The 26835-nt window shown below is 38.8% G+C and overlaps 2 protein-coding genes across 10 annotated transcripts in view; one reads left to right on the plus strand and one right to left on the minus strand.

The window, feature by feature from the left end:
- The window catches only part of GGA3 (golgi associated, gamma adaptin ear containing, ARF binding protein 3), a 53410-nt gene extending 50981 nt beyond the window's left edge, over positions 1–2429 (plus strand). For 2 of the 6 annotated variants that reach the window (XM_087709964.1, XM_087709967.1), the window contains one exon: positions 1–2427. In XM_087709964.1, coding sequence (XP_087566090.1) covers positions 1–111 — 111 coding nt within the window. In that variant the 3' untranslated portion in view covers positions 112–2427. The other 4 variants (XM_087709968.1, XM_014069786.2, XM_087709966.1 and 1 more) reach the window with 3 other exon arrangements.
- Positions 2430–25176, minus strand: NUP85 (nucleoporin 85). Of its 4 annotated transcripts, none has more exons than XM_087709971.1 (19): positions 25002–25176; positions 23217–23282; positions 21322–21484; positions 19827–19897; positions 19412–19455; positions 17696–17765; positions 16563–16684; positions 13567–13701; positions 12846–12968; positions 11899–12030; positions 11323–11429; positions 11005–11088; positions 10535–10600; positions 8561–8712; positions 8355–8472; positions 7274–7374; positions 6100–6251; positions 4952–5038; positions 2430–2630 (listed from the first exon to the last, which is right to left on the minus strand). In XM_087709971.1, the coding sequence occupies exons 2-19, from the start codon at positions 23245–23247 to the stop codon at positions 2529–2531; spliced, it is 1860 nt and encodes a 619-aa protein (XP_087566097.1). In that variant the 5' UTR covers positions 23248–23282; positions 25002–25176; the 3' UTR covers positions 2430–2528. The 4 variants fall into 4 exon arrangements, with proteins under 4 accessions (XP_087566097.1, XP_013925263.2, XP_087566096.1 ...); XM_014069788.2 differs by having other exon boundaries at positions 23189–23282; positions 25002–25144; XM_087709970.1 differs by lacking the exon at positions 25002–25176 and adding an exon at positions 24629–24834.
- Between the last annotated feature and the right edge of the window lie 1659 nt (positions 25177–26835).

The following is a 26835-nucleotide window of genomic DNA, read 5'->3' on the forward strand; positions in this document are numbered from 1 at the left end:
GAGAAAGTAAGGCTGAGATATCGACTGACTTTCACATTGGGAGACACGCCCAGCACCGAAGTGGGGGAAGTAGACCAGTTTCCTCCAGTTGATAATTGGGGAAAGCTATGACCCAGAGCTATTTCATGGGGGACTGGAATGAATGCGACATGACAAAGGCACCGGCGGTATCAGTTAGTGATATTTAGCTTTGTTTACATGTCCTGTCCACCCCACTTGTACCCGTAGTCCAGAATGTTTCCTGCACTCTGGGATGGTAGTCTGGCGCATAAATGCCAAGTGTAAACTTATGGGAACAGCCAAGAACAGAGACCTGGTTGGTTTCTTTACTTTGGCCAATCCAATTCTATCTTCCACTTCATTAAAACTTGAAATATAAATGTTCTGGAGAATTTGATGAGCAGAAATCGAATACACTGGAACAGTATTTCAGTGAGGCTAGAGGTCTACCAAGGGCTATGATGCCTTTGCAAATTCTTTTGGGGTAGAGTCCTATTGACCTTCCTGTACCCAATTCTTTTTACCTCTGTGGGATCAGAAGTAGGATAACCTTTAGATTTGCTGAGCAATGATACACTTCAAGAAATGGTGGTTTTTGCCATGATCAAGTACTCCATTTACAGAATATCTGTTCCAAGAGCCAGCAGAGCCCATGCAGATATTTTACACTTGTCACTTGAGAACATCAACACACAGGTCTCAAATTGCTGCAGCCTTCTAATTTTATATTTGTAGCTGGCTTGCTTGTGTGCTTTCCCAGTAGCTGCTGAGTTTTGTATGCACACAGCCGTTTTTCCTCCACGTACACAATGTCTCATTTTTGTGCGATAGCTACAATAAAGATCCACATAGTTTATACACTGCTCAAGTGGGAAGCATGGAGCGATGGAAATACGAATAGTATTGAGGAGGAGCATCCATTCAGGTGCAGTTGCTTTATGGGGCTCAAAGGAGGAAGTGATGGAGCGAAGGATCTGAGGCATCTCCTGAAGGCACTATTGTTAGTTAAAAGTAGGATATGTATATTAAGCTATAGGAATATACCAGATGTGCAGAACAGGGAAAAGAGGAGCCAATGGCCATGCATGTGCAGGGGTGATACACTCCAGTTTTATTCTTTTTAGATAATAGGTGGGTAAGTGCAATTGTCTATAGGAAGAGATATCTTTTATGTTGACAGAGGCCGCTTTTCTAAACAGCGATAGACACGATACGGTTCAAAAGCCATAGAGGGAAGTCACTGCTTTGATTAATTACTTCCTCCTGTGTGTAACACAGTTTTGGTTTAACTATGTGCTCATCTGGAACAAATTGTTTTGTTCCCTATTGAAGAGAAGGCCCTGAAAATCTACTCTATGCTACACTATATAACTGAGGACTTTTTTGTGTGGGAATTTAAAATGTTGCAATTAAAATTTTGGTATTAAAGAGATCGTGGGACGATCAGACCTCCGTTACAATGGCTGTGACTGCTTTGCATTAAGCTTCTATAGACAAGATACAGTTAATGGTCACAACAGAAAGAACCTCATTGGCTTTTAAAGGGATCCAGTTTGAAGTGTGTGAGGAGAGTCCCTGATTAGCCAAACTCATGGCCACATTAATTATGTAAAGCTGATGGCAGCCCAACAGTATTTTTTTGCTCTTGATCTCATCCTCTCTAATATTATAGTCTCCCTATTATCAGCATTTTACTTAAGCTTCTAAGTCTGCCCCAGTGCCATACTTATTTATACAGAGCAGATTTCACTGTTAGAGATGGTCTGCAAATCACTCTGATTGAGGAAACCTCACACACACACACACACACAAAGCACAAGGGCTTTCTGCCAAATTGCTTTCATGCTATCAGCAGTGCCACTCTGTCTATGCTTATAATCCAACAAAGATTTCATAGTCTACTACAATCTTTAGAAATTATTTATGAATGTTCCTGTTCACAGGCTGAAGTTGCAGCTTTCTATCAAACACTCAAGATTGTAAATATATCTCTGAAGCATTTATTATTCTGCACGCTCAATTAAAATACTTTCTCTACTCTGCTTTAGCTACGTTGCAGCCACTTCATACTAAAATATATTTTTGTCTGAAAATTATTGGACTTAACAACCTGTCCTACATGTTTCTTTACAGTAGCTGTGATGTAAACAGAAAGCTTTACGGCTAAATATCAACTACTATATGTACCCAGAAAAATATCTTTTGGTTTGTTTTTAAACACTTGAGTAAGGAGAAATCAAGATTTATTGCAAGGAGATCAGATTGCCCCTGGGTTTAAAAGAAGCAAATGAAATGGTTTGTTTCAACTTGCATGAATAAAACAATTTGGGTTATTTTAATGACAAGATGGGTTTACCCATCTTATAAGATTGTAAAAGTCTCAGTTTGCAAAAATTCCTTGAAATTTACCACAAAAAGAATAAAAGAAATGCAAAATATGAAATTTATTTTTTTTAAAATAATAACAATCCTGGTATGTACACTAAGTTAACAAAGTAAAGTTTAAGAACTATTTTAATTTGCTGCTCTCATGATTCTTCCAGTGTGCCCTCTTTAATGATAGCTCTTGCTAAGTTTCTTGCCAGAGCAAGTCTTAGCATTTCCACCTTCATTATCTCTGCATCATCATCCTAGAAACAAGAAAAGAGGGAGAAAGAACTGAATAACATAACCTGAAATCAATTTTAGAAATATAAAAGGATTTTATAATCAGAGCATACCTACACAATCATGGCCACATTACTTCTCATATTTAGTATGTAACTCAGGGGAGTCCCTAAAAGGATAGTTCAAAGACTACTGAATTTTTCAGTTCTTCCTCCACGACTGGGGAAGCAGTTCCATCTTTAATATTAATTTAGCATGTAATACATATTCAGGATGGAATTAAAAAGTATTGATTAGAATGAAGCTGCTTGCTCATCAGTCTTGGAGAAAGACCCTGCAATTTATTCATTCAGAACATATCCAAAATATCACAAGCCACTTCCAGAAATGCATTAAACTCAGCTAGACTGGTCCTTCTCAGTCCACTCAACCGTGGAATATTCACACTTCTCTGGTAGACATCAGTAATTCTATGCCATTCCCAGAGAGCATTTGTGGCTATTTTTATTGCTTGGTCAGAACAATGAAAAGCATACACCCCCTTCCCACTAGCATCCTGAAATGTAGAGAAGCAGTGCTGGGAGAGGCTTTTGGCAACACTTTTCATACCATTAGAAACAATATTTTATCTTATGTTCCTTTCCACAGGTTTCAGGGACTCAGTGGATGAAACGCAACCAGGAAAAGTACTGTATTTTTTGGAGTATAAGACGCACCTTTTTTCCTCAAAAAAAGAGGCTGAAAATCTGGGTGTGTCTTATACACTGAATACAGCATTTTTTTTTTTGCCTCCTGAAACCCTGCTCCCTTCACCAAAATGGCCATGCATAGCTTTTAGGAGGCTTTCAGAGACCTCTGGGGGCTGGGGAGGTCAGAAATGAGCAAAAAAACCGGACCGTTTTTTGCTTGTTTCCCCTCCCCACCCACGAGCACTTTACAAGCCTCCTAAAGGCTATTCATGCCTTTTTGAAAAAAGAAATGGGCCCATTTTTATGAAAAATGGGCATGTTTTTTGCTCATTTTGGCCCCACCACCCAGGAGCACTCTACAAGCCTCCTAAAGGCTATTCATGCCCCTTTTGAGGGGGAGGGGGAACAGGTCCATTTTCCCCCAAAACAGGCCGTTTTTGGGAGGTTTGTAGAGTGCAAAAAGTTTCTTTTTTAATTTGCCTCTTCAAAACCTTAGTGTATCTTATACTCCACTGCGTCTTATAATCCGAAAAATACAGTAGGCATTAGAAGCAATAAAACACTGAAATGGGAAGGATTGTCCCCTTGATGCAAAGGACAAATCTTCTGTCTGATACACTAATTCTTATGGGTAAACTATTCTTTTAACACAGAACATACACCTTTTCCCAGTTTCAGCTTTCACTAAAATAGCAGTAGACTTATATACCGCTTCATAGGGCTTTCAGCCCTCTCTAAGCGGTTTACAGAGAGTCAGCATATTGCCCCCAACAATCTGGGTCCTCATTTGACCCACCTCGGAAGGATGGAAGGCTGAGTCAACCCTGAGCCGGTGGGATTTGAACCGCTGAACTGCTGATCTAGCAGTAGCCTGCAGTGCTGCATTTAACCACTGCGCCACCTTGGCTCTTCTCTACAAATGCACATTTGTAACAAGGCAATTTAGTCAAATTAACAAGATCAAAGAAGTTACAATTACGATAACTTAAGTGCATTCTTATGAGTATGCACAAACATACATAAGGAAAATATACAGAGATTAAAACATAATTGAGTTAGTGTTGCAGGATCCTATCTGGGTCGGTTACTGGGACCAGAGGTTTTGTCTTCTGAGCTTTCGGACTCATACTGGAGCCCATCCACAGGGATCTTCTCTGTATACTCTGGGCTGTTCTGTGTGTGGTATTTATATGACAGCTGTTGTGTGTAGCTTTTTAGATGTAGATTGGGTTGTTGATGGCTGACTATTGTCATTAGCTGCAATTTCCTTGTGCTGCCAAGCTCTCCCCCTCCTCCTAACTTATAAGTACTTGATAAACTGGAGGTAAAACAGCACTCCTGTTGATGGGTGTGTTACCATATAAATATCACACACACAACAGCCCAGATCACACAGAGAAGTTCCCTGAGGATGGGCTCCAGCATGAATTCAAAAGTTTGGAAGACAAAACCTCTGATCCTGTTGATGGACCCAGATTTGATCCTGCATCATTATCCTGGGACACGTATATTTACCTGCATTTGTGACATAATGTTCTCCCCCAATGCACTGATCTCAACAAAGCAATAACAGTGGGGCTAAATCATGCTGTGTCCTCACATCCTTAAATTGTAATGTATCAGGCCCTTAAAACAGCATAGTTGTATAAGATTACCTGGAGTTTCTCTTTTTTTGGCTCTGCTGCCATCACATCTTCTAAGCATTTCATCAATTCATATGTCTGATCAGCAGAAAATATAACCTGCAGAAAATTGATTGTAAACTTTATTTAATGGCACTTTCTCCCCTCCCCCCATTTAATTTTGAAAGTGGGATTTGAAATTTGATATTCTGGTACGTTTGAACCATAAGCATATATGGTTATCCCATTAACAACTAGAGAGAATCCTGAGACTGGCAATCTTTCTCTTTTTTGGTCTATGTTTAGTTTTAAGAAAAAATCAATATAACATGTATGAACTCAAGGATTGTTTACTTTTGTGGCCGCTGTAAATATTACAAGGCAGGACCAAAGGAAGGTCACTACTTTCATTATTCATCTACTCTTGAACAAAGATTCCATTAAACAATGCTGCTGGAATTGAGAAACTGGCACATACAAATTAAACTTGAATCAAATCGTGAACTTCATTTTAAAGCAGGCATCAAACTTAATGGACCCTACCTATCTGCAGCAAAGCTAACTCTTCTACTTACAAACCCCTCTTTTTGAAGGAGTAAACAGACTGGTGCTCTACCAACATTACTTGAATTTTGGTAACAATATAGCACTGAAGCTCTTAGGATCACAGAAATTCTGGCTCAGTGCTGTCTTTCTTAGTTTAGAGTAATACCATTGCATAACTGGTATTAATCAATTCATGTTGTATACAGGTAGTCCTCGACTTACAACCACAATGGAGACCAAAATTTTTGATGCCAAGTGATAAATTTGTTAAGCGAGTTTTGCCCCATTTTATTACATTTCTTGCCACAGTTGTCAAGTGAATCATTGCGATTGTTAAATAACATGTTTGTTCCCCATTGACTTTGCTTGTTGATGGCTGCAAAAGGTGATCACATGAACCCCGGACACTGCAATGGTCGTACGTATGAAACAGTTGCCAAGCATCTGAATTTTGATCACACGATTGTGGGGATACTGCAAAGGTTGTAACTCTGAAAAATGGTCATGTGTCACTTTTTTCAACTTTGAATAGTCACTAAGTGAACTGTTGTAAGTTGATAACTACCTGTATTGTATTTCAACAACTACTCCCATCAGTTAACAAAAAACATAATCCACAGAAATACCACACTTGCCTCTTTATGTTCTAGGAGAGGAAGTGCATCAGTCAACAAAGTCATCCAGAAGGAGCAAGGAGCAATACGAGCTGTCATCAGCATTAGTAACAGTTTGGCTGCTGCAAAGAACTTCTTCTCCCCATACATGCGATGAAATTCCCGGTACTTTCCTGTAAAAGATGTTAAAGTAGTCCTTTCATATTTAGAACACCCATCAATTCTCAATCTTTGACCCTACACAATTGCAAAAAGCTTGCCCTGTATTATTTATTTATTTATATGTGTGGCATTTTTATGCTACAAAATTGCTCTGGGTGGCAGCAAAAGACAGAAAAGGCAGTGGCTAAGACGCTGAGCTTGTCGATCAGAAAGGTTGGCAGTTCAGCAGTTTGAATCCCTAGTGCCACATAACAGAGTGAGCTCCCATTACTTCTCCCAGCTTCTGCCAACATAGCAGTTCAAAAGCATGTAAAAATGCAAATAGAAAAATAGGAACCACCTTTGGTGGGAGGTAACAGTGTTCTGTGTGCCTTAGCCACATGGCCATGGAGACATCTTCGGATAGCACTGGCTCTTTGGCTTTGAATTGGAGATGAACACCGTCCCCTAGAGTCGGGAACTACTAGCACATATGTGCGAGGGGAGCCTTTACCTTTAACTAAGATCCATTTAAAGTAATAACTTGAATCCCATTCATATCAAAGAAACAAACTGTTAAATCATTACAGGATTGTGTTTAAAGGTATCTGTAATGGTTTGTGCTAACTAGGACAGCTTTAAAATAAGTCTAGCTTTTATTTGGAAACGAAAATATATCTTATGAACGCAATAGCTTTTGAAAAGGCAAGGAAAAGACACTGGTATAATCAAAGTAAAATGTTTAGATCAAAGACTGTTTCTCAATCATAAGGGCAATGTACTGTCCCTGCTCACCATAATATCTGAGCCTTTGAAATCCTCCCATTTCAAGAAAACAGGAGGGATATTTGCGAGGTTGGTGTTTTTCAGTTTTGGAAGTTTTAAGTGGGAAGTGGGAACCTTTAAAGTTAAGAGCAAATGTTTCAAAAATAAAGGATTAAAAAAAATTTAGTTCCACCCACTCAAAACAGCTATTAGTCAGGGCAAAAAGAGAAAGCGTGAGTCCCAAACCAAACAAAATGGAACCTTACTATCAAAAGATGGAATCACTCACCAAGAAACGTTAGTCGATCGCTAAGCAACATGGATGGACCCAAGTTGTCAATGAGGTCCAAGTCTGAGAAAGTACCTCTTTCACAATATTCTCTCAAAAATCTAGGTAACAATATAGGTAAAATAGCAGATTAGCACATACAGCCTTTTTTAGTATGTACTGTATATACTATTAATTCTTAAAAAGAAAGTTACTTATAAGCAAAGATTACAAGGATTTAGATGTGAAGCATTTCCCAAGTTCTAATCAAGTAATCTGTTTTTATTTGCATTAAATTACATAATATTTTCCCCAAATTTTATGTAATTGTAGTCAATGAGTACCCCAAAAAATTGAAAAAAATTAGAACAACATATAGCTGAAGTTCCTAATATATTTTAAGGGGGGGGGAGAAAAACCACAAAGTATTTCTGTAGGCAATCTCTCCTGTACCTAATCTATTTTTCTCACAGAGCGGAGAGAAGGGGATTACAAGAGAATAAGGCACACAATGGTAAATATACCAGACACTCTGCATAGCCAAATTGCTTCCAATGTGTATTCCCCCAGTGGATACCTGCTTTATCTTCTTGCAATATTTTCCTAATATATGTAAATAAACATTAATTTCCTTTTTGTTCATTAGTCCAGAGCCAGAGTGAGCATTCCAAAGAACAGGAGTGTGGAAAAGAAGTAGTGAAGCAGACATTAAAGGAGAAATAACATCAGTGATGCAGTTGCCAGTCCCAACTGTGGTAACTGATGATTAGGTGCAGAACATTTTAATAAGAACAGCAGCAGGAATTCTCTGAAATGTAAAATGGTTTCTCTTATATACGTATTAAATACTACAGATCATTGATAAAAATTGACATATTAACTGGTATCAACTTTTTATCTATTCCATTTCCTCATTCTATTATTTAATGTACTTGTGACCACAAATAATCCAACACTAACAATCACAATATCATCATTTATTAGGATTGCCAAATTCAAAGGAAGCATTGTCTCTAGCAATTAATTATCCTAAACGTTTAGATATCTGTAGTAATTTGCTGTTTCTGCAGCTTAATAAGAATCCTGCTTCCCCAAATCCTACCTGTCTGATATGAGGGTAGCAAAAGCAGCATCTTTGGCTCGGATGCTCCAGGATAGTGCTGAGCCAAGCCGATTGTTCCTGACAGCCTTCATGGACATGATTTTACAGATGCTACGAACTAGGATGGGAAATGATGGAAGCATACTTGGTAACTGATTCTTTAGAAATGATTACATTTAAAAAAAAACAGTTTTAGGGAGAGTCACCTTGTTCAGTCATCGTTCTCTGTTCACAAATCCTCAGTACTTTCAGGGCTTTATGCTCCGTATCCAAGGAAATCCGTTCAATATGATGCTCCAGGTATGCTTTACCATATTCTGGACAATAGTCAAAATAGTCAACTGCAAGTTGCCATAAGCTGCAAAGATGGAACCATAAATATTGAACTGCCTCTTCTGCACAGAGTAACTGCTTCAGCCATTAGCCTACACAACCAAAGCAGTGAATCTCCTATTAGTTGTGTACATTGTGTACAGCCGCCCGGAGTCCTACGGGATTGGGCGGCATATAAATTTATTAAATTACAATTACATTCACTTTAGACTGAGCTCCCTTTACCTAATTGCTTTTAGAGAAGCCTAAGATCAGTAAGAAAATTGTTGGAAAAGCTTTTTAAAATTGAGAAATTAAGTCAATATAATGCATGAACATTTTGTTTAAATAATCTTATCCCCCCCACCCCATTTTTTAATTCAACAGATTTAAAACAGTCAGAATCTGAGAATAACATCTAAAAGATTTGAGGGAAAGGGGACATATATGTATAATATATGTATATACTACTTGAGCATGGTCACTGACGTATGAAAAGTTTTTGGCCAAGGGACTTTTGTGAAAAATCACTTAATATTAATATTGGTTAAAGAAATGATGAACTTCATAATACTGCTTTCTCTAAAATATTCAGAGAAGTCAGGCATCAGTATGAAAGCACTACAGTATCAGCAGCCTACTAGCCTCCTACAGAGAATACAGAAGTAAAAAATAGGCATTCTTTGTGGGAGAGTTTTGTCTAATGTTGGTATATATTTTTATTTTACTCATTCTGGGAACATGGTGAAGGTCTGGATATGACCCACCCATTTTAGATTCCCACTAATATCAAAGAAATTGTGGCCACTGAACTTTCTACAGTAGCTGGAAGTGGGAGAGTGTTTCAAATTTATTCTGTCTTGCTGCAGGATATTTTCTTGGGGACCACAATCTCAATGCCTCAGCTACATAAAAGTATGTCTCATTGAACAAATGAGATTATTAGACTTAACTTACTGAATCAGAACCATTATGTTTATTTATACCAGATACTTAATGAAATTGATTGTTTTATCATTCCAGCTAATTGAGAATTAGATATGTTTCTCTATTCTTTAGTATCAGGAGATTCTAATTAGTGCTAAAAATAACATCCCATTTTGTTCTTTTGGATGGTTGTAAGGATGGTATCAACTAGCTTTAAGCATGAAACATTAGGAATTCAAATAAAACTGAAAACCTTAAATCCAGAGAAACAACTAGTAAATAAAAAAGCACTTGCACATAAAACACTTTGCTGTTTAAGTAATACAAAATTAATATATTATTTCAATTTCACCCAGCAGGGAACCCTTAGTAAATTAGAATAGATATTAAATATCTTTTATTCTGCTCTTGAAGCCATTTGGGAAAACTATCCAAATGCTGCCTAGCCTTTATTACAATTTTATCATATGCATAATTTAAAACAAGCAGATTCTATTCTTCTAGATTAGATATTCTTCATTGTTCTCTTCCACTCCATTTGCAACAGATTTTCCTCCCTTGTATGTATCACTGCCTGCTCTAAGGTTTACAAGATTCCATGCCAGTTTGGAAGTGCACTGGAGCCAGCAGATTTAGGATATCCACAATCTCACTTTATGGCACTTTTTCAGGGGGAGGGGGAGGTACACTTTCCAATATACATAACAGCTTTCTTTATTTGAAGTCAGAGCCCATATCCAACTTCAGAAGGGGAAATCTGACACATCAAAAGATGCTTGTGATACTTTCCCAAAGACTAGAATTGTAGGGCTCCTACTCCTTTCAGGACCAATGACTCTTTGTGAATCGTGTGGTTTTTTTCCCCTTGCTTTTTCATTACTGGCAATACAATACTGTCTATAGATGTGTGCATGTGTATAAATATAAACAAAAAGTCTTACCTATGATGGGCAAAGAGCCCAGAAGCATATTCTAGCAGGAGGTATTCACGCATATTGGAACCAAAGCTAAGGAATAACATAATATATCAATTTTCTAACTGACATAATTTTTTTACTTCTGACATAATTTCTTTCAATTTTTCTCTTTCACTATCATAACTTCTTTCAATATCAAATATTTTAAGCCCCACTAAAATATTAATTAGAACAGAAATTAGTGGAATAATATCATCAGAAATAGGATAGTTATTTTAAGTTCAGTCACAGATGCATTAAATGAGATTCAACCTCAGCCTTGCTTCTGTAAAATGGCAATGATACTGTCACTTCTCTTTTAGGAATTATCACAATAATGTATATAGAACCCCTATGGACAGTTTGAAAGATTACATACATTATTCTAAAAAAGGAATTTAAAATTAAGGCAGTTTTAGAACTGAGCCCGATAATGAGAAGAAAGGGAAACTTACTAAAGATTGTGGGACTGGAGTAGATTGCAATGGTTCAAGAGATCTGTCAGATGAGCTACAAACCACCAGTTGCTCAAGGCAATGCTGCAAGTACAAAATCAGAAGCAATCTAGGATAAAATGTATTTACATTTACATTCTCAGAAAAACAATAACCCATTATTTTATTACACCTGCAGAATCCCACTTGTGCATACTTTTGCCAGTTTTTATTTTTAAAAGCTTTCTGGCTTTTTGGTTTGTATGTTGCTTTGTTTCAAATCATGATGTCAATCGTATACAAATCAAGAATTCAAAACACAAAGACGACAAAAATCACCTGCATTCTTTAATCACTTGGTGGATATCAAATTCAAAAGCTGCCAATAAGATGCTGTCTAGTGGTTCTGGGTTGCTTTCTCCTCCCAGAAACATGTCCAGGCTGGACTGTGGAATACATAAAGATGAAAAACACTGAAGTTGTGTCTAGCTATACCAGATATGTTCTCTCTCAGTAAAGGACCACCAAGATTTCTCAAAATAACAAACAGATTACTTAAAATGCACACTCAACTGCTTTTTTCATATGAATTAGCTATTTTCAATCACTGGGAAAGTCAGAGCAATATTAGCATTTCCCAAATCAAAGCTAGCACACTGATACCATGTTCTGATAGCCTGTTTTGATAAGACTGAACTTAGTCCAATACAATGGGTGTTCTATTCTGGAGGTTTTCCAGGATTTGCTACTTTGTAAATGCCAAGCAAAATTATCAACCTTCTACATAAAAAGGCACTACTCAGACAGACCATGAAAGCTGCATCATCTTTCCTCTGTACAAGGTATAATCACTTGCCTTCCTATTGGATGGCAAAAGGATGGAGACAACCCTACTCTAATGGCAAAATATGTCACCTGTGCATAAAGATGGAGTTCCACGTGCTTCACGGTAGGATGACAATATAATAGCCGGGTCACAAGAAAATGATACCAGGTTGTCATTAGCTCTTTCTTTTCCAAAATAGCATTCTCATCTCCAAGTAGGATCTAAAAAAATAAACAAGAGTCCTTAAGAATTCAGTTTTGACCTAAAAAAACCCTCCCATCAGCTCAGGGTTTTAACATATAGTATATCCCAATTGTGACCTTATCAGGCTGAACATGATCATTATGCTTCTGTTATCTAACAGCTGAATAAATGTAAATCACATGCTTATCAGGCACGTGTACTACAAGTACCATATTTTTTGGAGTATAAGATACACCAGAATATAAGATGCACTAAGGTTTTGAAGAGACAATTAAAAAAAAAAGTTGTTGCACCTCCCAAAAACGGCCCATTTTTCACGAAAACGGGCCCAGGTTTTTTTTTTCTTCAAAAAAAGGGCATGAATGGTCTTTAGGAGGTTTATAGAGTGCTCCTGGGGGCCCCTCCAAAAATGAGCAAAAAGTGGCCTGTTTTTTGAAAAATGGACCCATTTTTTGTCAAAAAAAGGGCATGGATAGCCTTTAGGAGGCTTATAGAGTGCTCCTGGGGGTTGGGGGGAGGCAAAATTGAGCAAAAAAGCAGCCCGGTTTTTGCTCATTTTTGCCCTCCCCAGCCCCCAGAAGCACTCTGAAAGCCTCCTAATAGCTATGCATGGCCATTTTGATGAGGGGGTAGGGTTTTGGGAGGCAAAAAATGCTGTATTCAGTGTATAAGATGCACCCAGATTTTCAGCCTCTTTTTTGAGGGAAAAAGGTGTGTCTTATACTCCGAAAATAAGGTAGTCCTCCTTTAACAACCATACATTCAATGACCAAAGTTACTGCAGCAAGCAAATGATAGTTACAACTGGTCCTTTACACACATGCATACACACCTTACAGAGAACTTCCATGTGAGAATTAGAAGCAAATGTTCCATCTTTCAGAAACCTCTCACATTCCTCATGCCAGTGCTGCCATTTTAACTCCATCTCTGTCAAAGTCTGGTTACTGCTAGGCTGCAAAGGGATACATAATGACAACGTTTTTGAAATTCTTAATGCAGTGTTTCTTTTACTAATTTTCCATAAAAACAAAACGGTTTTGGTGTATGTTTATCAAGAGTTTCAAGAGATTTATGCAGAATAAAAGATAAAGTTTATCCAAGGAATGGAATACTTAAATTGGAACTTGAAAGAATACATACTATACAGATAGTTTTACAGTAGAGCAGGAGAGCATGCTGGTGACAAGCATCTATCTTTAACTTATAGATTAATTTTCACATCTTGAAAGGAAATTCTTTCCAAATGTTTGTTCAGGAGTACAGCCAATCTACAGAAATAGCATTTTTCTTAATGCACTATCAATGATTTTATAACATTATTTGGCTGATGAAAGGCTCATCTTCCTGTAGTATGGAAAAAAATGAACTAATCCACATGGAAAGATCTCTCCTGGAGACCTTCAACCACTCAAAAAGAAAAGTACTGAAAACTAATACAAACCAATGATAAGACTCAGAATTAAGCAAGTTTTATGTGTTTTTGAAAATATATTTTTACTTTATCATTTCAGATCACCCAGGTAACATTACAGAGAAAATTGAAAACATACACTAAGAACAGGCATCTTCTTCATCAGCTCATCTAAAACTTTGCACATGTGCACTGAAGTGGGATTGGTACTAGCTTCTTTAGAAAGTAATTGCCGAGCCTCATCCATTCTACCCTGAAGCACATAACCAGTTACCTGAAAAATATATAAATGATTTCACATATTAATACTATCATCCAAACCATGCATGTATGGTTACACTGACACATACCACCTCATAAAAAAGATGTTTAAAACTGCAACTTAAGTAAAACAGGTTTAAAGTGTTCTGGCAGAATTAAATATGATGGCTGAAATGCCATTTTTCCTGTTGACAAAAAACACTAAGGATCGTTACTACACAGAGCTAAGCACCAATACATTAAGCTCCATTCTAGGTCTACATAAATTGTAAGTACAAAGTAGTGACGTGCGGAGAGTTTTATGGCTGGTGAGGCAGCTTTTTAGACTTGTGGACTTCAACTCCCAGAATTCCACAGCCAGGCATGCTCAATTCCGATTTAAAGCGACAGCATTTTTCCCCCTTGCAAAATAAGTTTTCCCATTCTTTTTCTTCTCCCTCCGTCCTTCCTCCCTCTCTCACTCACTCACTCTCAAACAAACACAAAAGTTGGATTGGATATATTTTCCAAAGTTTAGTTTAGTTTAGTTTTATTAGTATTTGTAGGCCGCCCTTTTCCCTGAGGGGACTCAGGGCGGCTCACACAAAACCGGGAAGGGGGAATACAGACATTAAGATAGAAACATATAATAAAATAATAGGCAACATACATTCATCATTCGGGAGGGGTAACTATCCTTATCCCCAGGCCTGACGGGCGAGCCAGTTCTTCAAGGCTATGCGGAAGGCTAGGACGGTGGAGAGGGTACGAATCTCCACGGGGAGCTCGTTCCAAAGGGTCGGGGCTACTGCTGAGAAGGCCCTCCTCCTTGTAGTTGCCAGCCGACACTGGCTGGCCGATGGGACACGGAGGAGGCCTAATCTATGGGATCTTATTGGTCGCAGGGATGTAATTGGCAGAAGGCGGTCTCTCAAGTATCCAGATCCACTGCCATGTAGGGCTTTATGGGTGACTAATAGCACCTTGAAGCGCATCCGGAGATCGACAGGTAGCCAGCGCAGCTCGCGGAGGATAGGTGTTATGCGGGTGAATCGAGGTGCACCCGCAATCACTCGCGCGGCTGCGTTCTGCACTAGCTGAAGTCGCCGGATGCTCTTCAAGGGCAGCCCCATGTAGAGCACATTGCAGTATTCCAGCCTAGAGGTCACAAGGGCCCGAGTGACTGTTGTGAGAGCCTCCCGATTCAGGTAGGGTCGCAACTGGCGCACCAGGCGAACCTGGGCGAATGCCCCCCTGGTCACAGCCGTTAAGTGGTGGTCAAATGACAGCTGTGGATCCAGGAGGACTCCCAAGTTGCGAACCCTCTCTGAGGGGTATAAAATTTGACCCCCCAGCCTGAGTGGTGGAATATTAGTCAAATCTTTGGGAGGAAAACACAACAGCCACTCGGTCTTTTCTGGGTTGAGCACAAGCTTGTTAGCCCTCATCCAGTCCATGACGGCCTCAAGGCCCCGGCTCATCACGTCTACCGCTTCATTGAGTTGGCACGGGGCGGACAGATACAATTGAGTATCGTCCGCATATTGATGGTATCTAATCCCGTGCCTGCGGATGATCTCTCCCAGCGGTTTCATGTAGATGTTGAATAGTAGGGGGGATAAGACCGAGCCCTGTGGCACCCCATAATTTAGGGGCCTAGGGGACGATCTCTGCCCCCCCACTAACACCGACTGCGACCTGTCCGAGAGGTAGGAGGAGAACCACCGTAGCACGGTGCCTCCCACTCCCACCTCCCACCAGTCGTCGCAGAAGGATACCATGGTCGATGGTATCGAAAGCCGCTGAGAGGTCAAGGAGGACCAGGATGGAGGAATGTCCTTCATCTCTGGCTCTCCAGAGATCATCCATCAATGCGACCAAAGCGGTTTCTGTGCTGTAACCGGGCCTGAAGCCTGACTGGAAGGGGTCTAGATAGTTTGCTTCCTCCAAGGACCGTTGGAGCTGGAAGGCCACCACCTTCTCAACAACCTTCCCCAAGAAGGGAAGGTTGGAGACTGGACGATAGCTATTAAGGCTTGAAAGCAGCTCCTCTGCCATACCCCCCCCCTTCCCCTGCTGCCTTCCGATTGGAGCCTGATTGCAGGTGAATCACGTTGCCATTTTCAGTGAAGCTGGGCTTATATACTTTTATCCAGCTCTGTGTGTGTGTGTGTGTGTTTGAAAAGGCAACATGGGTTCTGCATGCAATCAAACTTATTGAATTCCTCCCCCCTCCCCACATGCGCACCTTTTCCAGCTGTTTCAGAGAGGATTTCAACTCTGCCCTCATGAAAGGCCAGAGCTCTGAGTCAGACTGAGCTAGTTGCTCCCAGAGAACTCTAAAAAGCCTCTAAAAATGCCCTCTACAGGAGGCGAGAGAACACGTGCCTCATTTGCATAAGGAATTCTTCGCATTTTAATCCTTGGTTAACTCTTAAAAGGCGAAAAATTCCTTATGCAAAAGAGGCCCCTAGTTCTCTGCCTCCTCCTATAGTTAACACTAAGCACTGTTCCAAGTCACTGTGACTTAGAATCTGGTAGCAACTAACTTGGCTTTAATTATTTTTTAAAAATTCTTTAAAATTCTTTCCTTCTCCTCATGACTGGTGAGGCCACGCCTCCCCTGCCTCTAGTGACTGCACGTTCCTGGTACAAAGTTACATAAGGCAGCCTTACAGTAAACTTTTAAGCTGATTTTGATGGGAGAGTTTCTTGCAAACCACAGAAACTACACAGATGACTCAAACACTACAAGCTTTCTGTCATTGTTGATTCATGTAATAACTTGGAAAAAAAACCTTACATTTCACACTGGATTAAATTAAACAGCTTTCTGAGCAAAAATGAAGCACAGCAGCGAGACACTACTGTTTTCTGGATAAAAACATGCCTTACCACATTCCAGAAATGTTCATGTTTTGCTGGATTCTCACTCCTCAGAACTTCGCAAACCATGTTATCTATTTCACACACATGAAGACGGACCCAATCGAGCAGGTGACATAACACCAAACCCGCTGGGGGGGAAAAAAGATACATGCCCATGAGCCAAAAGAACTGTCTGAGACACTATTTTAATAAGATGAAATCCCATTTCTATATGCTTTGCGCTGATCCATTGCAGGCAGCATCACAAATGTTATTTCCTATATTGATCGTATCATATCATAGAGAAGATGTAGTTATGATTAGATGATGGGATGATATCATACAGATTTATTTGACAATTACAATTACAACACTTTGAAACTAGCTGCTGAATCACAGTGTAATAGGAAGTAGTTCAAGACAAAAGTCCCCTGGGACGATGCAATGTTGCTTCCGCTTCCTTGTTTTCTTGCATGCTGGTGGGGAAGGCTCCTCAGTTTGTAGTGGCAAGGACCAGACCCAGAAAACCAAGCATGTGAGCTGCTGCAACCTGGGCTCAGCCAAATAACGGCTCAATGCACCCTTTTTGTTACATTGCAAACTTCTAGTTCTTATAGTACAAATAGATTATTTTGTTGCACTAGATCAGCAACCCAAATAAAATGTGAACATCAGAAATTAATCATGTCTCCACCCCAGTAACAGTATGGTCTGTCAGCATAAACAGCCTTTTCCCCACAACTGTTGCGAACAGTTTTGTCCTTAAATTATAGAGGAAAAAGCCATTGTCTTCAATAGGAGAAATTTGAAGGCAGGGAAGTATTTCTTCCTCAGCTCAGAAAGTTATTATGAAGATATCTAATTGGAAGAGCAGCACATGAATTCTAAGAGAATATGTGAAAAACATAAAAGTAATCTTGATTTCATTATAATTCAACATTCAATCCGTTGAATTGATATTTACCAATTTTTGGTGTTGCGTTTATATTTACCGAATATCAAATTTACATAAACACAGTTTGTCACGAAAGCAACTGCAAAGGCTCCTCGATTGGGGCTGAAAGGGGAAAGCAGAAGCAATATGCTGCGTCCCATATTTGGGTAGACCAGGTTGCCCTGATAGACCGGTCTCACCGGATGGGGAGAAAACTAACATTCACCTGGAGCAGCTTCAATAAACATGATTTCACACAGATTCCAGATCAACTCCATTGCGGACAAAACAGAGACCTAAGAAAGATAAACATCAATTTACTATAGATTTCCATTATAAAGCTTTAACCTTGAACTCTTCCTAACATGAAAAATAATGGTCAAAAATGTGAATACTTAAATTGAATTTGCTGCAAATAGGCAGGATATTATTAAAATAAGTCTTTTAGATTCTATTATTTACTAGCTGTAGAGCCATTTTCGTGTAATGGTTAAGGTATTGGGTTGAAAACCTGAAGAATGTACATTCTAGCCCACCTTAGGCAGAAAACCTCAAGCGAGTCACACTCTGAGGATAACCTCAGGCAAGTCTTTCTCTCAGCTCTAGAAAAGAAGCAATGGGAAATCACTTCCATAATATTGCCAAGAAAACTGAAGCAACTAGTCAACTGCAGTCGCTTTGAGGCACACCCCTCCAAAAACACCAGTAAGCTCAGAATGTTCAAGCTCAATGTTTAAACTCTTTATTCTGATGACTATGAACATCTATGAATGTATATTTTTCCATAACCTGAAGCAGAAGATAGGGATCATCTTCTTTAGAAGTGGTTTAGAAATTCAGAATTAAGCAAAATTCCCATCTCCCTCAAGTGGGAAATGGAATTAGCTGAGAGCATGCAATCTATGAATCTTTGAAAACGGCACCTACCATACTGTAATAGTAATACCATAATGATAGAATATGACATCAATTTTTCCCATAGTATATTCTATGTTTCTAAAACTTTTAACATTTTTTTATGATAACAAAATGTTTTAAATAAAAAATAGAAATAGCATTGAAATGGCATTTTAGGCAAAACAGGCTTCAATCTGCCCTATGGAACATAACTCACAATTTAGGCTCATATTTATGACCAGTTGAAAGCAACTGTTTATTTTGTTAAGCTGTAGGAACACCACCCATCCTTTAATCGAAAACTTTTTGGGTGCAGTTAGTTTAGAGTTAAAATCAATGGAAGATATAAATCTATAAGAAAAACAGTTGCTTTTCCAAATGAAAGTAACTTTTAGGAATAAAAGTTAGAGCAGTATAAAAGGATTATGTAGTCTTTTACTTCATGCCATTACTCCAAAATCACATGCAAGAAGCATATTCATTCCCACAGGACTGAAAAGAGTAAACACAGATTGGCAAATGCATGCACATACAAACCCACAAGTGGGCAAATAACCTGAAGACAGGTTATTCAGAAAAATAACAATTTGGGAAATAATTAAGCCTTTACCATGTTTTACTACTACTCCATTATCTTTGGAATATAAACACAATTGACTAGCTATCCAAAGTTACGTTCGCATTTATAGTTATATTCGGGACATTTAATTTTTGAAATTGGTTGATGATATTATAAACGATACATCAATGGAATCTATACATATGCAGAACAATTATTGGAATGTTACAAAAATCAAGGACTAAATATTGTTGGACAAATTAACAGAGATGATATAAATTTAGAACTATGATTAAGAAGTAGAAACATTCCTGAACAAGTACAATTTAATTCTAAGTAGATTGTGGCATTGTGCCTGCTATTGTAAACAGCAAATATTCTACCAGAACTCCAAAATAAATTCAATGGGCTGCACTGAAACTAAAATAATGGAAAATGCTAGTAGTAAATTGTTCTCCAATACCCTATCAAAACTATATACATTACCTGAGTACTGTAGTGCATGTGCATTGCAGGATCCCGTGCAGATACTAAATCAAAGAAAAATACAGAAATCAATATTTATACATTGTTATTATTCAGCTTCACCAAACCAAAACCATTGTTTATTCCAGCTCTACTATACATTGCAGAAAGATTTGTACATTGTTCATTTACCATTTTTACTAGTTACATTCAAAACACTATAACTTTTTATCAGGTGTCTAAACAATTATCATAGCAAATACATAAATCTTAGTGGGCTCATTGACTTCATTTTTGGAATCAACTCTACACCCAAATTTCACAAGCAGTTTTGCAAGTACTTGTTCACACTATGAATCATTCTGATTTGTTTTAACACAGTCTGTTGTAGACTTGGTTCCAGAGGCTTCCATTTAATAAAAAGTAGAAAACTTACTAGCCATCTGATGTGAATCTTCCATGCAGGCTCTTATAACGGATCGATAGCTTTTGCTTACTCCAACCAATCTAAAAGGAGAAGAGTTTGATTTTGTTTTAAGCATCATGTCACCTCCTTGACAAATGTCAGGTTCTTTAGTAAAAATAAGCGATATCAGATCCCAACAGTCACCACAGCTTCATTCATGATAGCAATCTGAATGTTTTGCAATCTGCTTGTGCTTACAACTGGTTGCAATAACCCACAATTACGTGATCACCATTTGCAAACTTCTCTGCCAGCTTCCCCAGAGGAAAGGTTGCAAATTGCTGGATTATGTCTCCCTCCCTCACACATCCTCCTCAGACCCTTAGAACTCATGCTGCACTAGCCATACACATACCATCTCTAATGATCACTCTGCCTTCCTTGCACATCCCCGTGGACTCTCCCTATCCTCCCTTGCAGCCCTGAGCACCCTTGCTGAGCTTTCCTTCTATCGCACCCACTTTGCACCCTCGCTGATCCATGCCATGTCTCCCTTGTACACTTGTGTACCATGAGCATCCTCACCAACTAGCTGTGCCTCTTGCACACCCTTCCCAGGCCTTTCCTCCCTCATACTCTGGTGTTCCTCTTTGCATTTTTCACATCCTCTCCCCAACTCTTGCCATGTCTCCCTTGTGTCCCATCCCTCGCTGTACCTCCCTCACACTCCCCAAGCCTCACCTTCCCCGTAACCCACCCTAACTGGTGCTCATCTGCCTTGCCTCTTCATACACCCTTTGCACCCTCCTACACCTGGTAGCCGCCTCTTAAATGCCTGCTGGCCTATTTGAAAACCACCTTGCAACTTTCTGCTGGCTCTCAGTGATTTGGTTGTGGGAGGTTGCCCTGCCTAATCACGGTAGGATTCAGTTAATGACAGTAACTGGGACTGCAGGTATTGCTGTCATTGCACTACACTTTATGACATTACTTAGCAATGTAAATTGCCATCATAAATCAAAGGCTACCTATATTCTGAAACATATATGAATGTTTCCTTTATGCCAACAAATAATTACATACAGGGCTTAAACGTTTGTGAATGCTTTTAAATTTTCAATATTTCTGTAAAAATGTGACTTAAACCTGATTTGAGTTAAATTCCTCCAAGTCAATAGGTAGGAATGATCTAGTTATTGGAAACATATTGCTGCCTAAGAGGGGCATACCAATTACTGAAAGCAAAGCTTCACGAATTTTTAAAACACACAAATATATAGCTTTGGATCATTTTACTCAATAAATAAATGAACAAGTATAATGTTCTTGACTCATTTTGTTTGATTGGGTTCACTTTATCTAATTTTAGGATTTGTGTGGAGAAGAGGTCAATCTTTAGGTCACACTGATGCAGAAGTATTGAAAATTCAAAAGTATTCTCAAACTTTTAAACACTTCTGTGCACCAAAATACAGAAAGCACTGCAGAAGACTGTTTAAAACTCAATAACACTTTAGATAATTACTGTGAGGTTCTTGACTTTCCAGCCTTTTCTTTCTCATTCTTCTGTAGCCCAACAAAGATCCCATGTGATTCATTGAAAAGCTTCCGCAAAGTCTGAGAATAAACATCTTGATCTTTGCGTACTACATAGACAAAAGGACAACCTGGAGTCTTCTCTTTAGTCTCTGAAATAAATCATGTAGACGTTTCTATTTTAATTGTGCAGTGAATACTATTATTTAAAATTGGAATTCTAAATGTATTATAAATTGATATTATATGTCAAAGGAACATTTGAGGAAAATACTATATAGAGATTAAGTTGGTATCCTCATTGTTGGCTGTTAAAGAGACAGTAATTCTGTAGGGCCTTCAGGGAATATTCATAGTTAAATTCCAGTTTCATATCTATGTTCTTATTGACATTTATATCTTTAGTGTTTTTATTCTGTATTGTAAATCGCCAAAATCATTTTTGTTAAATGTGATGGCATACATTCAAAATATTTATATAACCAAATAAAATAAACATGTAGCTTTAGTTATTAACAATATTCTAGAAAACTCATATTACAATAAGTATAAGGTATATTACACAGATAAATAAAGCAGAAACAAATAATCAAAGGTTTAGAGCCCTACTATTACACTGTGCAGGCTTTTCTAATAAAATCTGTGTACTGCATGAAGAGACATAAATATTATGAGGCAAAACAAAAATGAATAAGCTCTAACATAAACAATGATCTTTACAATCAGTTAATAACATAATAGTAAATCTGGAGATTACTGATAACGGAAGACCATCTATTTCTGTCTTCCTTTTCTAATTTTACTTTAAACAAACTCTCTTCCATGCCCCAAATGCTTGTCTCTTCCGATCAGAAATACTCAAAAAAGATAGCACTATTGACAGCAAATGGTGGTCTATGCCTCAGAATAGAACAACGCTGACCCTTTAATTGTCTATGGCAATATGGAGGCATGCTTGATGAGGAAGCAACCCTCTACTTCTATCAGGAACTCTTTGGCTTTTTATGATGTCAACTGTTGGGCGTAATAGAGGAATTTACTGGAAAGAAAGAGTCCAAGAGAACTCATGCAACTATGGATAGCTTTTGAAGCAGTCAAACAAATCATTGTTTTAGCACACTGAAGAGAGAACTTTTAAGATCCCTTGCAAACATCACATTCAAACATTTTATATAGTCCTAGAAAGATGTGATTACAAAAGAGGTGTGAAATTCTCATAAATTACATCTCTAGTAACGAAACCGAAGTAGCTAATTTCATTACTTCACACAAATGATTAACCAAAAGTCAAGCTGCCATATTCTCAGGAGTATTAATATCCGAATAATACTTTTAAAAATGTGACCTTCATTATTACATCATCCAGGATACACTGGACCACGCTGCTGTTAATATTATTACTAATGTATATGCTATCCAACTCCCAGGGACTCTGAGTAGTTTACAAATTGTTAACAATATTTAAAAGTAAGTAATTATACAAGAAATATTTAAAAAGATCAGTAATGCAAATACCATATAAGCACTAAAGTTTTAAATTTATTTTTGGCAAACATTTTGCTTTATATGTTTTAACAATTACTTGTGTGATAAGGTGCCCATTTTATTTTTCTAATATTTATTTCCTTTTAAAGACAGAAGGGCTAGGGTTATGGAAAATGTTAAAAAAGGAATGTAGTTAGCAGAAGAAAGGCTATCAAAAAAAGATCACTGACAACCATTTGCTCAAAGCTGAGAAAACTGGAGCTTCAGTTCAATCTAGTTCCAACAATTAATCTACTATAAAGTATTGCTTTAGTTTATTCATATCATGACCATATTAAACAAAACTACATTTAATAAAAGATATTGCCAACCTGTTGGCCTAAACAAGGTTTCACACACCAACATCTCTGTGGGTCCCCATGTAAAGCATAACTGCTTCTGGTCAGAGTTCACTCCTGGAATAAGCTGTTTGATTAAAAAAAGAGAAAGAATTGGACAATCGTTGATGTTGATGCAATCAAAAGCTATTTAACTCATCAATAAACATTGTGAAAGCAGTAACTACAGCTGAAAGTATATACATTGCTGTAGCCAAAAGAAACTGTCATCTGTCATCCACGTCATCTCCAAGAAAGACAAGCTATAGTTATATGGTAAGCATAGAGGATTCTGTTAGGTTATGATCCATGAGATCGCTTAGCAATCACAATGTGAAGTGCTGGGATCAGAGTCAAAGTGATCACATGGTATCTCGCTTATCAACCATTTCACTCAATGATGGAGACTCTGGTCCCACTTATGGTCATTAAATGAGGACTACCTGTAACCCTTTTCAGAAAAACATTCCAGAATTTGAGTGAAGCTGTGTCAAGCAATTTCATCCAGATATCGGGACAGCTAAGTTATCCCGACATGCACAAACTGCAAACTACAGGACAAAATCTTTCATGTCTGTACTATACCAAAGAAATCTCATGATGACAGACAACATAAACAGTATATTTAAAGTTTTTATCAGTTCCACACATTTGCATTTACATTTATCCACAGCTTAAGAGTTGCTACTTAGGTAAAGTCAGCCTTCTGTGTAAAACAATTACTACCAACCTGCCTTCCATTGAGGACCTGTATACTGCACGAGTCAAAAAGAGGACTGTGAAAATATTTACAGAACATCCTAGGCATAAATTGTTTCAACTCCTACCCTCAAAACGACACTATAGAGCACTGCACATCAGAACAACTAGGCACAAGAGCAGCTTTTCCCCAAATGCCATCACTCTGCTAAACAAATAATTCCCTCACCACTATTCACTAAGGTTGCATTACTATTAGTCTTCTCATTGTTCCTATCACCCATCTCCTCCCACTTATGACTGTAACTTTGCTTGTAGTCTTACAATTTATACTGTTTCCTAGTATGATTTGATTGCTACCCTATGACTATCATTAAATGCTGTACCTTATGATTTGTGACGAATGTATCTTTTATTTTATGTACCCTGAGAGCGTATGCACCAAAGACCAATTCCTTGTGTGTCCAATCACACTTGGCCAATAAAGAATTCTATTCTATTCTATTCTAAAGCTAAAATCTTGGTTAGATACAGCCAGTCACTCAAAAGTTTTTATTCATTTTTATTCCACCCCACCTTTATTCTCTAGAGGTTTAACAGCGATGCCATTCTCTTCTAGGCATAAGCATTCATACATTGCATAACTGAAACAATTCATGTAGTTAAAAAAGTGCTTACACCTAATATTCCATGTGTGAAATACCGAATGAATCTTTACATGTTTTCACAACTTACAATGCAGACAACCGTGAGTTTTTAAAAATAAAGTCGTTAGGACGTCTTCTTTCTGGTCCTCACAAGGTTCTCTATTGGCTTTTCCAACAAGTCCTACCTGACATCGCCTATTTAGGGCATCTCCTAGGACACTGCTGCGTCAAAGGCAACAATACGAATAAACAGGGCTTCGATTGCTTCAGTGATGGCTGAGCAGAGAGGGCCCTGCAGTGGGGCTTTCCGTCCCTAACGGGGAAACGGCCTCAAGTGAAGCCTTCCCTTCCAACGATGGGGGGGGGGGTGTCTTCCTGCCGCCTCGAATTCTTCCCCCAGTGCTCCTCTACGATGGTTCCCTGAGCGCCATTCGCCAGAATGGGGGGCCCCTGAAACTTACCGTGACCGAAGGCTCCACATCCAACTCCTCCATGCCGTCCAGCGGGAAAAGGCCGCGCTCCGACCTCCCTCGATTTATTCTGGTCCTCGGCGACTCGGCGGCGGCGCTCTCAACCAATCGCCGGTCGAAGCAGGCCTCCCGCGCGCGCGCCCGAGCCGAAGGACCCCATTTTCCCTTTCTCCGATGCTAGAGATAGGAAAATTAGAAGTGTCCGCCCCGCCTGTGTTTTTTAAACTCCAGAGCCGATTGCTCGTATTTTCCCATGTACCGATTGTGGGCAAGTTGTTGAGCTGGGTGCATCTCTCAAGAATTGCTAAGAGATGGGCCAAGATTTCTTGCTGCCCAATTCCTTTACAGAGCAGCCCCAACAAGAAAATCAAGCTGAAGAATGGGGGGGGGGGGGCGGAACCACCCTAATTCATGGTTTTAGTATGGAAGCAACTGAATGATCTCTTCAAAAGAGGCCTTCTTGTCTTTAATTTTAATGGAGATCCTTTTTCAAAATGTTCATGGCTCCGATGGAACTTGCAAAATCAGGAAATAAATAAATGATATGAACCTCAAAATCCATAAGTCTTTTGAACCTCTTTCCCTGTGCTCAAGACAAATCGAACATATTTTGCAAAACAACGAAGCGAGATTGGTACAGTACGATTGTGTTGAGTCAAAAAAGAAAAAAAGCAGGAAGACACAGAAACGATAGCTTCTCCTATCTTTCTCACTCAGATCCATGTTCTGTTATGCTTGTGAAAATTGGAACTGAGAGTGTCAAAGGACACTGTTGACACAGATTACATTTCTAACGCAGAGGATTCGTTTTCCCTTCCATCCCCTTTAAATAAACCTCAACTTTCAGCGAATAAATACTTCATCCAAATTGTCTTCCCACAACCCAAAGCTAATACTTGCATGCAAGAAGACATTTGAGTGCTCTCTCTCACACACACACATTTTTTCATACGATGGAAAAGTTTACTGGAGAAGTTTCTTCGCTTTCAAGTTAATTAGTTGAGCCACTCTGTCCCATCCCAGCAATGCCGGAATCCTGGGATTATTTTGTGTACGACTGACACTTCCACCTGCGCCCAAAAGAGGACTCGAGCTTCAATGAAACGCATTATTATGTACACGTGATTCCAGCATTCATGTTTCTTTCCCCGCCTTTGTGCCTCTCTATCAGAGTGCCTGGCGGGTTATGAAGTTACCGGTACAAAGGTCAATGTCAAGTTCTTGTGCGGTGATCCTCGGTGCCTCTTTCGTAAAAAGTTTGTGCTTGATAGGATTCGGATTTGAATCGAGCCGCGGAAGTGCGCATGGAGACTGGCGCTCCATTGCACATCGAGGGCAAAGTATTTTATCCCAAAGCTAAATTGACGGAGTGGCAAACTGGGGAGTTGATGCTGCACCCTACGAGTGGGTTTTCTCAAATACTTGCCGATGAATTGAAAAAAAAGATACCTTTTCCATCACGAAGGCTTATAGTTTTCCTATAGCAAGAAGCCTCTCCAGTGAGGGGGCGGGGGGAAGAATCAAATTGAAAGAATTCCTGTCCGCAAACCTGCTACCTTCCTGATAGACAGCCTGTAAAGCTTATAAGGAATTAATTGTTACGTTTTATTCTTGACATTCTTCTGTATTCTGAATTTTAATTGCATGCAAAGAGTTTTTGCGTTGTGCTGGTTCCGTCATACTATCGTGCTTTTTAATGATATATTGTATGATAAAAACTGGCAAGGTTCCCTGGAGAATATCTTTGAATTGTTTCCTTCTGGTGTTTGAAGAGTAGGGAACAATCTCAGCTGCTCAGGAAGGAAGATGTTAAATTCATATCAAA

This window comes from Thamnophis sirtalis, unplaced genomic scaffold, assembly GCF_051295495.1.
Source record: "Thamnophis sirtalis isolate CommonGarterSnake01/CBP01778 unplaced genomic scaffold, rThaSir2_p1.2 scaffold_3, whole genome shotgun sequence".
Classification (NCBI taxonomy): Eukaryota; Metazoa; Chordata; class Lepidosauria; order Squamata; family Natricidae; genus Thamnophis; species Thamnophis sirtalis.